The 17,736-nt window shown below is 49.1% G+C and overlaps 1 protein-coding gene across 1 annotated transcript; it reads left to right on the plus strand.

The window, feature by feature from the left end:
• Positions 1-1,018: 1,018 nt before the first annotated feature.
• LOC117963971 (glutamine--tRNA ligase-like) lies at positions 1,019-16,500 on the plus strand. Its single transcript, XM_059000017.1, has 24 exons — positions 1,019-1,240; positions 1,732-1,879; positions 3,869-3,978; positions 4,330-4,405; positions 5,504-5,568; positions 5,919-5,972; positions 6,342-6,393; positions 7,027-7,098; positions 7,183-7,268; positions 7,365-7,451; positions 8,612-8,711; positions 9,212-9,290; positions 9,475-9,583; positions 9,884-10,014; positions 10,910-11,002; positions 11,484-11,621; positions 11,858-11,945; positions 12,396-12,542; positions 13,231-13,332; positions 13,421-13,513; positions 13,811-13,938; positions 14,479-14,545; positions 15,050-15,175; positions 15,732-16,500. The coding sequence occupies exons 1-24, from the start codon at positions 1,118-1,120 to the stop codon at positions 15,780-15,782; spliced, it is 2,325 nt and encodes a 774-aa protein (XP_058856000.1). The 5' UTR covers positions 1,019-1,117; the 3' UTR covers positions 15,783-16,500.
• Positions 16,501-17,736: the final 1,236 nt, after the last annotated feature.

Raw genomic sequence — 17,736 nt, forward strand, 5'->3', positions numbered from 1 at the left:
CGATCAAACTACACGAGCCTGAGCCCCTGCCTGTGAGAGCTGGGGACCGATCAAACTACACGAGCCTGAGCCGCTGCCTGTGAGAGCTGGGGACCGATCAAACTACACGAGCCTGAGCCCCTGCCTGTGAGAGCTGGGGACAACAATCATCTGAACTGCTTGAAAAGCTCATTACAGGAACTCTTGAGAAGTTCAGACTGTTGTTTTGAAGCTGAAGTAAAAGGACACTTTCTGTACATGTCTATGAATTCCAGTGGCTGAGCTGTTATTGGGTGTGGGGCAGAGCTGGGCTCATTACGAGTGCAATTCAGAATGTAATTGTAAATGAAATGGAACCTGGCACGCCTGCGTAATTGTATTTGTAATTATACCGTGTAATCGATCGATCACAGTTCCATTCCGCATTCATTTATCATGCGATCATTATTCTTGTATTTCCAGTCACTTGTAGCGACCCCTTCTGTTTGAAAATGAAAGTTCTCCGGGTATGTGTGTGTATTGCTGCCTGTGATTACTGCTGCTTATCAGAGTAAACAGAGTGAACATGTTAACGAGTGCTGTTGTTCATCTTATTGTTTTGTATAATTACAATTGTAATTACTGCAGCATAATAGCATTGTAATTGCAATTTCAGAAACAATCCTGCTGTAATTATAATAATAGAATCTATAAATAAAGATTCAAACTTGAAGTGCTTTGAACAAACCGCATCTTCTTGGCAAGTTTCAGCACAGGCAGTACTACAGCCCCCTCTGCTGGGCCAAACCAGAGGTGCAGGACATCGACAGAACTGCACCGTCACTCAGAACTCTTCACACAGTAACGACACAGATGTTATCACAGTATGCTTACACTTTCATTTAATTACTCAATATATCTGAGCGCTTACTAAACCGTCCCGCCCGCCCGTTAACATAGTGTCGATAAAACTTTACTTGCATTTAATGTCTTTTTAAACCATGCCGAGCGTCTGACGCAACCTCGGTGCAACCTGTAGTGCTTGTGATTGGCTAATATTCCGATCCCTTTGGCTCTGATTGGCCCAATTCATACCCAGCTCGACGGAACGGAGAAGCTCGCTCTGTACAGCGAGTTCACGTGGAAGAGGAAGCTGAAGATGGCGTCTGACAGCGCAGACCCGGTCTCGCTTTTCATTTCCATCGGTCTCAGCGAGCAGAAAGCAAAAGAGACGCTGAAAAATGAGGCGCTCAGCTCAGCACTCAAGGAGGCCGTCATCCAGGTAACAGACACACCGGGGTTGAGAAGCAGTAGAGCGGCTGGGATTAGGACGAAGGGGCTCCGTGCTGTACAGAGAGTATTCTGCGGGCAATACAGTTGCAGCACTGTGACTCAGTCCTTTCAAAAAACAAGCGAAACAGAAACTCAAGTTGCTTTTTTTGTTAAGGACGCGACGTTGTGGGTGTTAGTACTATTTAAAAAGAACAGCACTTACTCATATAGTTATTAAGTTGATTAAATACATTTGATTAGTGTTATGCGCTGCCTACCTACACCCGATCATTATTTTAATTAGTCGAATTATTGCATGGCAGCGGTAGTCGCGCCTCTGTGTGTCATTGGCTGGCGGTCGCAATATCAACTGTGGTCAGTCCTGACATTAAAGATAAGTCTGTTGACATTTACTGTGTATAGTCAACGCTACACTGTATTACCTCACTGGTGCAGCTGGGAATGTCCTTTAGCGATAGTGTTATTTTCTCTCTTTCTCAGGCTCAGGGTGTCATGGGTGCTGAGGTTGACAAGGGCACAGGCACCCTGCTGTATAACCTGGCGTCGAAGCTGAAGGAGCAGAAGAGATTGGGGTTCCTCGCAGGGTACATCGCCCACAAGAAGATCAGCACAGACCTGCAGCTCAACGGTGCGTCTTGGGAGAGTGGGGTGTCTCAGGTTAGGGTTCAAGAGCAGCGCAGCTCCAGTCACTGCTCCACACCACCTCAGTTCAGTCCTGTCACTGCTCCACACCACCTCAGTTCAGTCCAGTCACTACTCCACACCACCTCAGTTCAGTCCAGTCTACTCCACACCACCTCAGTTCAGTCCAGTCACTGCTCCACACCACCTCAGTTCAGTCCAGTCTGCTCCACACCACCTCAGTTCAGTCCAGTCTGCTCCACACCACCTCAGTTCAGTCCAGTCTGCTCCACACCACCTCAGTTCAGTCCAGTCTGCTCCACACCACCTCAGTTTAGTTCAGTCCAGTCACTGCTCCACACCACCTCAGTTTAGTTCAGTCCAGTCACTGCTCCACACCACCTCAGTTCAGTCCAGTCACTGCTCCACACCACCTCAGTTCAGTCCAGTCACTGCTCCACACCACCTCAGTTCAGTCCAGTCTGCTCCACACCACCTCAGTTCAGTCCTGTCACTGCTCCACACCACCTCAGTCCTGTCACTGCTCCACACCACCTCAGTTCAGTCCAGTCACTGCTCCACACCACCTCAGTTCAGTCCAGTCTGCTCCACACCACCTCAGTTCAGTCCTGTCACTGCTCCACACCACCTCAGTCCTGTCACTGCTCCACACCACCTCAGTTCAGTCCAGTCACTGCTCCACACCACCTCAGTTCAGTCCAGTCACTGCTCCACACCTCCTCAGTTCAGTCCAGTCACTGCTCCACACCACCTCAGTTCAGTCCAGTCTGCTCCACACCACCTCAGTTCAGTCCTGTCACTGCTCCACACCACCTCAGTCCTGTCACTGCTCCACACCACCTCAGTTCAGTCCAGTCACTGCTCCACACCACCTCAGTTCAGTCCAGTCTGCTCCACACCACCTCAGTTCAGTCCTGTCACTGCTCCACACCACCTCAGTTCAGTCGTGTCACTGCTTCACACCCCCTCAGTTCAGTCCAGTCTGCTCCAGACCACCTCAGTTCACTTCATTCCAGGACCTTTGTTCCAACCATGTCCTTCAGTGATTAATTGAGCAGCCAAGAGCCTTGTTTCAGAGAAGTGTTGACCTGAACCCAGGTGCTGAGTTTGGATCCACTTTTTTGTAATGGACTGGAATCTTTTTTTGTTGATTTTTTTTTTTCCTTCACATTCACACATTACAGGTGGCATTATGGTTAACTCGGAATATGAAAAGTAAAAAACAGGTCTCTAGTCGTTTGTTCTCTGGAAAAAGCCAAGAAAACCATTCAGTGGCTGAGTGAGATCGATAGAAGCCGAGAGAAGCCAAAAAAAAAAGGGGGCGTATCTCATGAATACAGCTAGCCCCGGCACCACAGAGATAACACAGACATAAACAAACAAGATAGCTGCTTCTGCATCCAGCGCTCAAAGAACATCACAGACATTTGCAGAGCTTTTTTTAGATGTTATAGTAATAAAATAATGACTTGGATCGCATTATTGAGGAGTTTGGTGATAAAACGAGTGATCAGGAGATGATTTATCGGTATGCACGACTATCAAGAGACATGTGAAAAATATAGCGAACGAGGGGTGGGGCGGGGCTGGAGATGCAGTACTGAGTGTCATGTTGATATGCAGAGCCTTTTAAACCTGTTTTACTGTGAAAAAAAATACTTTTAAACAGCGAGTCTAAAATAAACTGCGTGTGTGAAAATAAATTGGACCTGACGCGCTGAATAAATGGCCCTCAAAGGGTTAACCACTTAATAGTGCTGAAGTTAGAAATACTAAAAGAGACTTTTTTTTTTATTCACTGTATGTAGATTCTTTAGGAGTGTGGACTCCACTCCCGGTTTGATAGGAGCATGGACTGTCTCTTAATGGTCACGTTGCTGTGTAAAGAAAAAAACATTTTCTTATACAGCTGTGCATTTTGTATTCTTTTGCTCTACTGACCAGAATCATTTCTCTCTCTCTGTGTGTCTCTCAGCCGCGCTGGACTATGTGAAGAGTCACCCCGTGGATCCGATCAGCGTGGAGGAGTTTGAGCGGCAGTGTGGTGTAGGCGTGGTGGTGAGCCCTGAGCAGATCGAGGACACGGTGAGAGAGGGAGAGCCGTGCCGACGCACTCACAATAACCCCGCCGGTTACTTTAAAACTGAATTGAATTAAACACGGAGCGATTACGCACACAGTGACTGAAAGGGAACTTTAACTACAGTTGAAGAGCTTGAGAAAGGCTGGAAGTCTAGGTTTTATACTTCTGTTAGAATTATTTTGATCCATGAAGCTCAATGGTGATATACATCATTTCAATGATGAATTAAAACAATATATATATCTTTTAGTATTGCTATATTTACGTATCACTGTTTATGAGTTTTATAAAATGTGAATTTATAAAATGGAGCCCTTGGTGTATGTATTATTATATAGTCGTGTGTGTTTCAGGTGGAAGCGATCATCAGCAAACACAAAGAGCTTCTCATGAAGGAGCGGTATCGATTTAACATGGGGCTGCTGATGGGTAAGAGTCAAGCAAGCCTGCCTGCCTGTCTGCCTGCCTCCCTGTCTGCCTCCCTGCCTGCCCGCCTGCCTGTCTGTCTCCCTGCCTGCCTGCCTGTCTGCCTGCCTCCCTGTCTGCCTCCCTGCCTGCCTGTCTACCTGCCTGTCTGCCCGCCTGTCTGTCTCCCTGCCTGCCTGCCTGCCTGCCTGCCTGCCTGCCTGCCTGTCTCCCTGCCTGCCTGTCTGTCTGTCTGCCTCCCTGTCTGCCTGCCTGCCTGTCTGTCTCCCTGCCTGCCTGTCTGTCTGCCTCCCTGCCTGCCTGTCTGTCTGCTTGCCTGCCTCCCTGCCTGTCTGTCTGCCTCCCTGCCTGCCTGCCTGCCTGCCTGCCTGCCTGTCTGCCTGCCTGCCTGCCTGCCTGTCTGTCTGCCTGCCTGCCTGCCTGCCTGCCTGTCTGCCTGTCTCCCTGCCTCCCTGCCTGCCTCCCTGCCTGCCTGCCTGCCTGTCTGCCTGTCTCCCTGCCTCCCTGCCTGCCTGCCTGCCTGCCTGCCTGTCTGCCTGTCTGCCTGCCTGCCTGTCTGCCTGCCTGCCTGCCTGCCTGTCTGCCTGTCTCCCTGCCTCCCTGCCTGCCTCCCTGCCTGTCTGCCTGCCTGCCTGCCTGTCTGCCTGTCTCCCTGCCTCCCTGCCTGCCTGCCTGCCTGCCTGCCTGTCTGCCTGTCTGCCTGCCTGCCTGTCTGCCTGCCTGCCTGCCTGCCTGTCTGCCTGTCTCACTGCCTCCCTGCCTGTCTGTCTGCCTCCCTGCCTGCCTGTCTGTCTCCCTGCCTGCCTGTCTGTCTCCCTGCCTGCCTGTCTGTCTGCCTGTCTGCCTGCCTGTCTGTCTGCCTGCCTGCCTGCCTGTCTGCCTCCCTGCCTGTCTGCCTGTCTGCCTGTCTTCCTGTCTTCCTCCCTCCCTCCCTGCCTGCCTGCCTGCCTCCCTGCGTGCCTGCCTGCCTGCCTGCCTGTCTGTCTAGCTGTCCCGTTCTACTCTGTCCTGGTATAATTGCTGTATAACTTGGCAGCTCTGCACTGTATAGTCCGTCGTGTATCAAGACCAGCTCAAGTGTCTCGTTGGGTCTCCGTGCAGGTGAGGCCAGGAGCCAGCTGAAGTGGGCGGACGGGAAGATAATCAAGAACGAGGTTGACATGCAGGTGAGGGAGGTTTATTGATTTATTGATTGATTGATTGATTGATTGATTGCAGGAGCAGTAGTTTTTTAACATATACATGGAGACTGATTTAATATTCTTCTTTCATTCTGCGCATGAGATTCTCCTGAGCTCTCAGTCACTCTGGACGTGAGATTCTCCTGAGCTCTCAGTCACTCTGGACGTGAGATTCTCCTGAGCTCTCAGTCACTCTGGACGTGAGATTCTCCTGAGCGCTCAGTCACTCTGGGCGTGAGATTCTCCTGAGCGCTCAGTCACTCTGGACGTGAGATTCTCCTGAGTGCTCAGGCAGGGTTAGCAGAGGCTTCACATTGTCTTGTATTCCCTTCCAGGTGCTTCATCTCCTGGGCCCAAAGACTGAGGCAGACTTGGAGAAGAAGCCCAAGGTGATTTATTTTTAATATTCATCTGTCTTTCTGTCTGCATGTCTCTCTGCCTGTCTTATTTGTCTCTCATCTGTTTAAACAGATCTTTGTTTAGGAGTTGAGTTGATCATCCGACACCCAAAGCTGGATTTGTTTTGCAACCTTTTACAGTAGCAGGGAATCCAGCTGGATGCATACAGCTAATTTTAGGGGTGATAACCACGGACTGGTGGTGGATGCAATCCGATGCGGTTCCCCAGTGCTGTAAAACACTCTAAAATAACCCAGCTGCGCCCTGCCGCTTATCCCACAGGCTCTCCTCAGTCAGCTTAAATGACTTGAGTGTTTTATATGAACTGTATTTATTTATTTATTATTCTCTGTTCCCAGGCACCAAAGCAGAAAGCTGCAGCAGAGAATGAGAAGGTGGAGGCAGCAGACGGTGAGAGCCTGTGCAGCCTCAAGTCTCCAGTGTGTGTGCGTGTGTGTGTGTGTGTGTGTGCTTGCGTGTGTGTGTGTGTGTGTGTGTGTGTGTGCATGTGCGTGTGTTAATCATTCACCACCACCCCACACCTACAACTGCTAATATCTCAAACACCCTTTCAGATAGCAACTTCATATTTTCAGTGTTGTGGAAACTTGAGGATAACTCTACTGACGCCATTCCCTCTGCCCTGTGAGGTGGTCGTCCTCTTTTTCTTTGTGAATGTTAAAGACGAGAGAGTGGCTTCATGCTCAGTACACGCTGATGAAAAGTGAACCCCTTTGTACCAGTTACTATACAGAGGCTCAAGTCATTTGAGGTTGTGTCTTTATATTAATGTGACCGTACACTTCGTCTGAATATTTGGTACACAACTGCATTCTTTCTTGCTCCATACAAATAAATAAATGAACCCTTTTATTGACTTATTACTGTAACCTCTGTCCATATTGATGATACAGACCAGTGTTGACAAAGTGTTTTTTAGTTGGTACATTGCTGCATTCTATGATTCTCAGTAAAGCTCCTGTGTGTATTATTATATATTTCTTACAGTTGTTACCGTAGTGACTGTCTTGTGTGTGTTTTCAGTGGATGTGAAGCTGGAAGGAAAGTCTCTAATGCAGCAGCTCAGAGGAGAGGCTATGAAATTCCACAAAACAGGTGAGTGCGTCTCGCTCTGATTTGTTAACAGCGTTTCAGGGGGTCCTCGCTGGCATCGCTCTTATTCTTGTCTGTTTCCTCCAGGTGAGAACTACAAGACAGAGGGCTACGTCGTGACTCCGAACACCATGAGACTGCTCAGGGAGCACCTGGAACTGACAGGAGGGCAGGTGCAGTCTCCCACATTCTATCTGTGTGGGTGGGTGTGGGTGTGGGTGTGCACGTCTGTCTCTCACGCTGCTCTCATGTAATTCTTTGTGCTGCAGGTTCGAACACGCTTCCCCCCGGAGCCCAACGGGATTCTGCACATAGGCCACGCCAAGGCCATCAACTTCAACTTCGGCTATGCCAAGGTAAGTGCTGTCCAGTCATAAACCAGTTATGGGAGTTCCAGCACAGCCCCGTCGTTCAGGGATAGGAGTTTAGCACAGCCCTGTCGTTCAGGGATAGGAGCTCAGCACAGCCGTGTCGTTCAGGGATAGGAGTTCAGCACAGCCCCGTCGTTCAGCACAGCCCCGTCGTTCAGGGATAGGAGTTCAGCACTGCCCTGTCGTTCAGGGATAGGAGTTCAGCACAGCCGTGTCGTTCAGGGATAGGAGTTCAGCATAGCCGTGTCGTTCAGGGATAGGAGTTCAGCACAGCCTTGTCGTTCAGGGATAGGAGTTCAGCACAGCCCCGTCGTTCAGGGATAGGAGTTCAGCACAGCCCCGTCGTTCAGGGATAGGAGTTCAGCACAGCCCCGTCGTTCAGGGATAGGAGTTCAGCACAGCCCCGTCGTTCAGGGATAGGAGTTCAGCACAGCCCCGTCGTTCAGGGATAGGAGTTCAGCACAGCCCCGTCGTTCAGGGATAGGAGTTCAGCACAGCCCCGTCGTTCAGGGATAGGAGTTCAGCACAGCCCCGTCGTTCAGGGATAGGAGTTCAGCACAGCCCCGTCGTTCAGGGATAGGAGTTCAGCACAGCCCCGTCGTTCAGGGATAGGAGTTCAGCACAGCCCCGTCGTTCAGGGATAGGAGTTCAGCACAGCCTCGTCGTTCAGGGATAGGAGTTCAGCACAGCCCCGTCGTTCAGGGATAGGAGTTCAGCACAGCCCCGTCGTTCAGAGATAGGAGTTCAGCACAGCCCCGTCGTTCAGGGATAGGAGTTCAGCACAGCCCCGTCGTTCAGGGATAGGAGTTCAGCACAGCCCCGTCGTTCAGGGATAGGAGTTCAGCACAGCCCCGTCGTTCAGGGATAAGAGTTCAGCACAGCCCCGTCGTTCAGGGATAAGAGTTCAGCACAGCCGTGTCGTTCAGGGATAGGAGTTCAGCACAGCCGTGTCGTTCAGGGATAGGAGTTCAGCACAGCCCCGTCGTTCAGGGATAGGAGTTCAGCACAGCCCCGTCGTTCAGGGATAGGAGTTCAGCACAGCCCTGTCGTTCAGGGATAGGAGTTCAGCACACCCCTGTTTACCTTGTGTGTCTTTGTGTGTCTTTGTGTGTCTCTGTGTGTCTTTGTGTGTCTTTGTTTTCCAGGCGAACAATGGCATTTGTTTCTTGCGCTACGACGACACAAACCCCGAGAAGGAGGAGGAGAAATACTTCACTGGCATCCGAGACATGGTGGAGTGGCTGGGTGAGGGACTGGGAGAACTGGGAGGGGGGTGGATGGGGGCTGGGGGTAGATACTGCCGTCATGTTGTAGTGTTTAGGTAAGCGCTAGTTGTGGGCGACTGTGGAAGGAATGGGATTGGAAACGAACTGGTTGTGTTGCATTAGAGGATCATCCATAACTTCAAAAACTCTCGGCTGGGAAAGACTCCTAAGAAACTTGAGTGAATTGGACAAATGTATCGCGGCATTGCCTTCATCGCTGTGCTTCTAATTCTCTTATCAGTTTTACCTTGTGCTGCATTAGAACTTCACCTCCTGTGAGTTAATATAGTTGCAAAGCTGCAGACGTGTCCACAGAGTTCTAGTTTTTGTTGCAGCTTTTTCATCTAGCCCCGTGTTTTGGAACACATGTTGGTAAGTCTTTAATTACCCCCTGTCTGTGGGCATTAGTGTGGAGTGTAAGCGAGTGTGGATTGGACTCGTTTGATTTTTGTATTTTATCGTCCGTCTCTCTGTCTGCAGGTTACAAGCCCTACGCTGTGACCCACGCCTCTGATTACTTCCAGCAGCTGTATGACTGGGCTGTGGAGCTCATCAGGAGGTGAGACGGGCGCTTCGTTTATTTCACTTGTTATATTTCATGTTATTGTTTAGTGATGTCCCCCCATTGGAGCGCATGGGTAGCAGCTGCGCGTGTAACTTTGCAAAGAGGTGTAGCTCTCTGTCAGAATGTCAGGGCCTGTGGTGACCCCCGTTCCACCCCTCTCTCCCCCTCTCCTGTTCAGGGGTCACGCCTATGTGTGTCACCAGCGAGTGGAGGAGATCAAGGGACACAACCCTCCTCCCTCCCCCTGGAGAGACAGACCCACTGAGGAGTCGCTGCTGCTCTTCGAGGTAAAGAGAGAGTCTGTCTGTCTGTCACTAACCCGCTAGGAGAGTCCCTGCTGAACTTTGAAGTAAAGAGAGAAAGTCTGTCTGTGCGTGTCTGTGCGTCCCTACTCTCCCTGCCTCAATGAATAAATCCTCCTTCTCTTCAAGGTTAAGCCAGAGTGTCTGTCTGCCTGTGAGCGCTGTGTGCTGTAGAGTACAGTCAGCTTTGTGTATCCAGTGCAGTGTGTTCTCTGCAGGAGATGGAGGAGAGGTGTGATGGGATGTGTAACGAGTGCAGTGTCTCTCTGTCGCTGTTCTCTGCAGGGGATGAGGAAAGGGAAGTTTGCGGAGGGTGAGGTGACTTTGCGGATGAAGCTGGTCATGGAGGACGGGAAGATGGACCCCGTGGCGTACCGCATCAAATACACCCCCCACCACAGGACTGGAGACACCTGGTACACAGAGACACACACACACACACACCCCACCACAGGACTGGAGACACCTGGTACACAGAGACACACACACACACACCCCACCGCAGGACTGGAGACACCTGGTACACAGAGACACACACACACACACCCCACCGCAGGACTGGAGACACCTGGTACACAGAGACACACACACACACACCCCACCGCAGGACTGGAGACACCTGGTACACAGAGACACACACACACACACCCCACCGCAGGACTGGAGACATCTGGTACACAGAGACACACACACACACACACCCCACCGCAGGACTGGAGACACCTGGTACACAGAGACACACACACACACACACACACACACCCCACCGCAGGACTGGAGACACCTGGTACACAGAGACACACACACACACCCCACCGCAGGACTGGAGACACCTGGTACACAGAGACACACACACACACCCCACCGCAGGACTGGAGACACCTGGTACACAGAGACACACACACACACCCCACCGCAGGACTGGAGACACCTGGTACACAAGAGACACACACACACAGGACTGGAGACACCTGGTACACAAGAGACACACACACACACACACACACACACAGGACTGGAGATGCCTGGTACACACACACACACACACACCCCACCACAGGACTGGAGATACTTGGTACACACACAGAGACACAAAGGGAAATGCACACCTCCCCACCGATCAGGAGATACCTGGTACACACAAAGCTTCAGACGTTTAACCTGTTTTGTACTTTCTTGAACTGTATGTAGGTCTCAAATGGGCAGTTCTGAATGGAACACATGCTATTGCAAACATGGAACATGCCTTGTAGTGTTGACTGTATTCTCACTGTAGCTCTGTCTGTTCACTCTCCCTGTGTCTATGCTCAGGTGTATCTACCCTACCTATGACTACACTCACTGCCTGTGTGACTCTATCGAGCACATCACCCACTCTCTCTGCACCAAAGAATTCCAGGCCAGGTAAGCACCATGCTGTCCAGCCTGAATCAGAGCTCAAACACAACCCTGCTGTAACTAAACTCAAAGACTTTCAGGGTCTTATAATGTGGGGGATGCAACGCTAGATAGCAAGAGCCATTCTTCACTTTGAAATGATACAGGGGCTTTCCTAAGACTGTGTTAACTGGAATTATGTATCCTACACTGAGCCATCAGTCTGCTGTTTAGAGTGGGGTTATTCTTTCTTGTACCAATATAGAGGTCTGCAGTGTTGCAAGAGTTAGAGACCATAATAATAATAATAATAATATTATGAAGTTTTCTGAACGTGATTAGCAGTGTGATATGTAGGAGTGCTGATTCTGATGATGGTCTGACAATGTGAATGTGATTTGTCTTTGATGTATTTCATGACTTTTCTCTCTGTGTCCCTGCGTGTCTCTCTCTCTCTCTCCCCCCATCTCCCTCTCTCTCTCTCCCCATCTCCCTCTCTCTGTGTCAGACGGTCCTCGTATTTCTGGCTGTGCAATGCACTGGATGTGTACTGCCCTGTGCAGTGGGAGTACGGCCGCCTCAACCTCACCTACACTGTGGTGTCCAAGAGGAAGATCGTCAAGCTGGTGGAGACTGGGGCTGTCAGGTGAGGGGGAGGTGAGGGGACCGGGGGGGGGGAGAGGTGAGGGGACTGGGGGGGGAGAGGTGAGGGGACTGGGGGGGCGGTCAGGGAACTTGGGTTGGGTTGGGTTGGGTTGGGTTGGGTCGGTATTCCATGGCATCTCGTTGAAACAGTTGTCACTGGATTTGAATTGCATTAGTATTTCCATATCTCATGTTACTGTACAGTACAGTGTGTTGCAATGCTTGTGTTCTGTGCAGGGACTGGGATGATCCCAGACTCTTCACTCTCACTGCGCTGAGGAGGAGGGGCTTCCCTGCTGAGGCCATCAACAACTTCTGTGCCAGGGTGAGAGAGAGGAGAGCTGCAAAATCAACGTTCTTACCTCCTTAATAGAGCTAATGCCCCCACTCCCCACTTTGTGCTGAGTATCTAAGCTTTTGGTTCTTTGCCTTTGTGTTCATTTTGCACTGAGCACTTCCGCACGTTATCTGTACACCATTGATGCAGGAATAAAATGCACAGATTTCAGTAAACGAGTTCAGTTTTATTTCACCTGACTCTTGGTTTATTAGTGTCTGCTCTGAAAAGACCAATGTAAAAAATGACAGGAAAACAAAATATCATCTTTAAGCTCTAAAAATGTGAACTCTGTGGCAGCTTTGATGCCATGGTAACTACACTAATTTATTTCTATTTAAAACTATGAATGTGCTTGTGGTGTCATTTACTACACAGTTAATGATGTAACAATCTACTGTTCCTTTCTGTTTTTTTGTTCTGCTGCGGTGTTGGCAGGTGGGTGTGACGGTTGCCCAGACGACAGTGGAACCCCACCTCCTAGAGGCGTGTGTGCGCGAGGTTCTGAACGACAGTGCCCCGCGAGTCATGGCTGTGCTGGAGCCACTCCGAGTCACCATCACCAACTTCCCTGCCCCTCAGCAGGTACGTGTGAACTAGGGCTAAACGAGCTCCGACAACAAGCGCTGAGATATCCAGCATCTGAACGAGCTCCGACAACAAGCGCTGAGAGAGCCAGCATCTGAACGAGCTCCGACAACAAGCGCTGAGAGATCCAGCATCTGAACGAGCTCCGACAACAAGCGCTGAGAGATCCAGCATCTGAACGAGCTCCGACAACAAGCGCTGAGAGATCCAGCATCTGAACGAGCTCCGACAACAAGCGCTGAGAGAGCCAGCGTCTTTCTTGTTCTGAGGTCCCGAGTGAATAATCTTCTTAGCGGATCTCATTCTCGAATCTATCTCGCATTAATTCAAATCCAATGACAGATGCAGAGCTTGATTCAGAGAAAGTCATTCTCTGATATCAGCTGTTAAATCTAGGTTTAAACATACATTATTTTCAAACATTGCAGTCATTGGATTTGAATGGTGTATGCTTTATTTATAACACTCATGTAGCTACATTTCAAGGAGTTATATTTATGTCTTGAAAAGTCAGTGATCTTTCTTTATTTCACTGTCGGAATACTGCATCGCAAATGCATTATTTTGCTAAGCATGCTGCATATCATGTAAGACAAGCTATTTACAAACACGTTGATATTCACAACATACCAGATCTATTTCAAGCTGAAACTAGTCTCCCCTCCCTCTCTCCCTGTCCCCGCAGATGGAGGTGAAGGTCCCTGATTTCCCAGCCGATGAGAGCCGCGGTTCCCACTCTGTCCACTTCTCCTCCACGGTGTTCATCGAGCAGGCTGACTTCAGAGAGGTGAGAGCGGGCTGGCTGTGTCTGTCTGTGGCTGGCAGTGAGTAGTGTGAGACAGTCTCCCTGAACCCACAGTGTCTCCCCCTCGCAGGTCACAGAGAAGGGGTACAAACGCCTGACCCCAGACCAGCCGGTCGGACTGCGGCATGCTGGGTACGTCATCTCCGTTCAGAAGATCATTAAGGTGAGTGGGCTCTTGCTTGTTATGGGGAGTTGGTGCTTGGATATCAGATTGGTGGGTATGGATGGAACAATTCGTATGATAATAGAGGTTTGTACAAAATCAATAATAATAATAATAATAATAATAATAATGCTGGTTTGCTGTTACTTGATGTATCCTGCCGTACCCAAATATGTTTCCATGCACTCCAGTACACCAGTTCAGTGTTCAAAGCGTGAGCGTTGCTGGCCTCTGGAACTGTCCTGTGAGATCAGTGGCTTGAGTTCAGACTCCTAACACTAACCCCTCCCTTTCCAGGACCCCAGTGGGAAGGTGGTGGAGCTGCAGGTGTCCTGTGCCAGAGCCGACTCCAGGGAGAAACCCAAAGCCTTCATCCAGTGGGTGTCGAACCCGCTGCGCTGCGAGGTGCGGCTCTACGAGAGACTGTGAGTTACTGATTGCTTGCTTTCTCTTTCTTTACAGCCCTCAAGTCTTTTGTGAAGAGTTAGTCTGCACATTTCGTTTTGGATTCTTGCTTCTTGATTTGAATACTTTTTTTTCTCACTGCTTTGATTTTCAGTCCGATATTAGAATTAGGAAATTGTTTGCTGAAAACCATTATATTCACGGGGATGTGAATAAGACTCCTGTTGCACAGCAGTTTCACCCATTCCAGGTTTGTGTGCTTGATTAGCCCCTGTGTGTGTGTGTCTAGGTAACAAGCTCAGGTGTGTCTCTTATTAAAGTCGTAGTGAAACTAGGAGTGGATCGAACCGCTGTGCAACGGGAGTCTTATTTCCATCCCTGTATTGGAAGCTTATGATGCTTATAATTTCTGACTCTCTTGTTGATCTGAAATTGTGTGTACATGTTCTGAGCAGAGGACCCAAACTGGCACAGGCATTTGTTTCTCATATACCAAACCATTCCTTCGTTTTTCCTAGCAAGATGTTTTAATGAATGCATATCTGTCTGTCTGTCTGCAGGTTCCTGCACAAGAACCCTGAAGACCCTTCGGAGGTCCCAGGGGGATTCCTGAGTGACATCAGCCCTGTGAGTGCTCCTGTATTAACCCTTCTTTGTGCAGCATTCCTTTCTCAGTTCTGACCTTGTTTGCTCGCATTCAGATTTCAAATGAGCCGTTTTCAGTGGGTGCAGAAGTCTCTATGGACATGCAGGCTGCTGGGTAAAGAAACTACAGGGGTGGAAATAAGACTCCTATTGCAGAGCAGTGGCACCCATTCCAGGTTTTAATATGAGCTTGATTAGCCACAGCGTACAGCTAACAAGTTCAGGTGTGTCTTATTAAACACATAGTAAAACCAGGAGTGGATCAAACTGCTGTGCAATCAGAGTAATTAATAATGAAGACGGCCATGAACGGAGCTCAAATAAAACAGATAAGTGTTCCCCAAGGTACACCCTTAACTAGCTCAGACAAGCAGGTGCTACAGTGTGTTCCACAGTTCTGGGTGAAAGTCTGCATGCTAGGGTTGCAGCCACTCCTGTCCCTGCTTGTTGAGCGATGTCACCCCTCTCCTCCTCCTCTCGTCCCAGAATTCCCTGCAGCTGATCGAAGACGCGATGGTGGACCGATCCGTGGCCGGCGCCAAAGTGTTCGACCAGTTCCAGTTTGAGCGGGTCGGATACTTCTCTGTGGACCCTGACAGCACCGAGAGCAAGGTGAGGAATTACATCATCTGAACTGCTGCTGGAACAAACACTGCTTGAAATGCAGGGATGCAAAGAAGACTCCTGTTGCATAGCCGTTTCACCCATTCCAGGTTTACTGAGAGCTTGATTCAACCAGGAATGGGTCAAACTGCTATGCAGTGGGAGTCTCATTGCCATCCCTGATTTAACACAATGTGTAAGTGACTATTGAAAAGATGCAAAGGATGCCAGCCCAGTGCATAGATAAGGTGTGAAATAAACAGCGCACTTTGTGTGCAGTGCAGGAGGGTGTTCAACGCTCCTTTCTTCAACAGGGAATCTGAGACGGGTACCGCCTTTATTTTACTCCAGAGAGACTTTACTGTTATATGAGGGAAAAAAGTGTGCTTTTGTTTTACAGCCAACTAAAAAAAAAAAGAATATTCTAACCTGAATAAAAACAGAGAAGCCACAGCTGGTTTCCTGAGCGTCTGTGAGAGCGTTATCTCAGCTCACTGCAGGCACTACCCCATGCAGCTGTTGTTTTATAATTCTCTGTGTCTCTGTCTGTGTCTCCCTGCTACAGCTGGTGTTTAACAGGACTGTGACACTGAAGGAGGATCCAGGGAAAATCTGACACAACCTGCCAAGTCCCTCCTGTATCCCAGAATCCCCGGGAACTAGTTATCGGGGGGGGGGGGGGGGGGTTCTGAAACCCCGAGTTACTTAACGAAAAGCTGATCCCAGGGTGCTGCCATTCCAGGACAGGTCTGAGTTCAAACCTTGAACCATGAAAATAAGAAACCCATTTTAATATTCAAAATGCACATTGTAATTGCCATGGACTCCCGGCTGAGACTAAATCCAGCCATGCTTTAGCTCTGTATTAATCCAGCTGCCCTCTCCCCTCTCCTCCTCTCCCCGGTTCAGTCTCTCATTTCTGTTCTCAGGAAGCCTGTAAATCATGCAATCCCTGCTGAAAATAACATTTTAAATCGTGCCATTTCCTTTTGTGTTTTGAGTTACAGTGTCTGTGTTGAGACACAAGGGCTAGGTACTCTGTGGGTTTTGCAGGGGTGTCCAGTCACGATCGGGGAGGGCTGCTCCACTCTAGGTTTAACAGGTAAAATGAGATAATCAACTGCTTTAGGACCTGGGTGGAAGTTTAGTTAAATTAAACAGGGTTGGAACAAAGACCTGGACTGGACGGATCAGACATACCCAATCCCTGAACTATGGGATGGGGATAAACTTGTCTGGGTTCCCTGGAGAACGGGATTAATTATTCTTGTCCCCCAGATTTTTGTACCTCGGGTATGTTTTTTTTTTGTGTGTGTGACATGAGTGCAAGGAGTTTGATTTGCAATAAAATATTTTAAAAAATTATTGTATATTTTTATTTGAACAATGCTCTGGGGCTGGTTTTTCAAAACTTGTAATCTGGATCAAATCTCGAGTTATAAAAAGGGATGTAACTGTGTTAGGAGCACTCTGGTCTCTACTGAGCTGTCGTTGCAGGAGGCAGCAGGCTCTGGTTATGAAGGCGCGTCGTGTCGGTTGTTCAGAAAACTGTGTGGCGCGGGAGTGCAGGGGCTGAGCGATGCAAGCAGGAGCACTGCTGTGTGACCAGGGCCCTTGCTGGTGCTTCTCCTTTAAGGAAGTGACACCCACACAGGGCTGGGGTTTGTGTACAAGCAGCACGCTGCACACAGCTCCACTCGGATTTCTTTTTAAGGTGGACCAGGAATGATTGCAACCCAGAGTGGATTCACACAGCGAGGGACAGCAATGCACAGGTACAGGTATTTCATCCATAAAAAAAAAAAAAAAAAAAAAAACTTGAAGGTGCTGAATTAAGAAATACTAAAAACACATTTCAAAAGATTTCTGTGCCAAATGTCTGTCCTTGCATGTTTCTTAATACCGTATTTCTTTATCTATACGTGTGTCTAACTGCAACAGGGGGCATTTGAACTGTTACACTGGAAGTTCTCATGTGTCCCAGCAGCACAGTATGACATCCTTGACTCACAAGTGTAAGATCAAACAAGAAGTACCTCGCAGAAGCACCTCCTGTTTGTCTTTATAGAGAGAGAGATGAGCTGCTTTGTACATAAAAATAAAAACAAGTTTAAATATACATAAACTGATTTATTATCAAAGTTCATGATTATAAGAGGCTCCAGCAGAAGGAAATGCTGTACGAAATATCCTGAACTTTGATAATAAATCAGCTTAACTTCTCTGTGCATTCAGTAAAAATATCCAAGTGCCAGCTGTCTGTCTCATTGTTGATGGTAATAAAGGGATCCCACAGTCTGGCTGTGTGTTCCACTGTACCATTCTCAATGGAGCTCTCACACGATCTCCTCGGCGCCACCTTAACTGCAGAGCTCAGTGCAGGGGAGGTGTTGGAAACCACATGGAGACTGCTTAAAACACACATGGGTCAGGTTCTGTCTTTAAAGGCACAGGCGTCCGTTTCATCAACCGTCCAGCCGGGGTATGTCCCTAGCCTATCTGGGGAGGCTGCTTCCAAACTCCACACAGTGTGTCATGAACAGCGGACGGATTGATTTAGCTCTGCCATG

This window comes from Acipenser ruthenus, chromosome 25 (assembly GCF_902713425.1).
Source record: "Acipenser ruthenus chromosome 25, fAciRut3.2 maternal haplotype, whole genome shotgun sequence".
In the NCBI taxonomy this organism is placed as follows: domain Eukaryota; kingdom Metazoa; phylum Chordata; class Actinopteri; order Acipenseriformes; family Acipenseridae; genus Acipenser; species Acipenser ruthenus.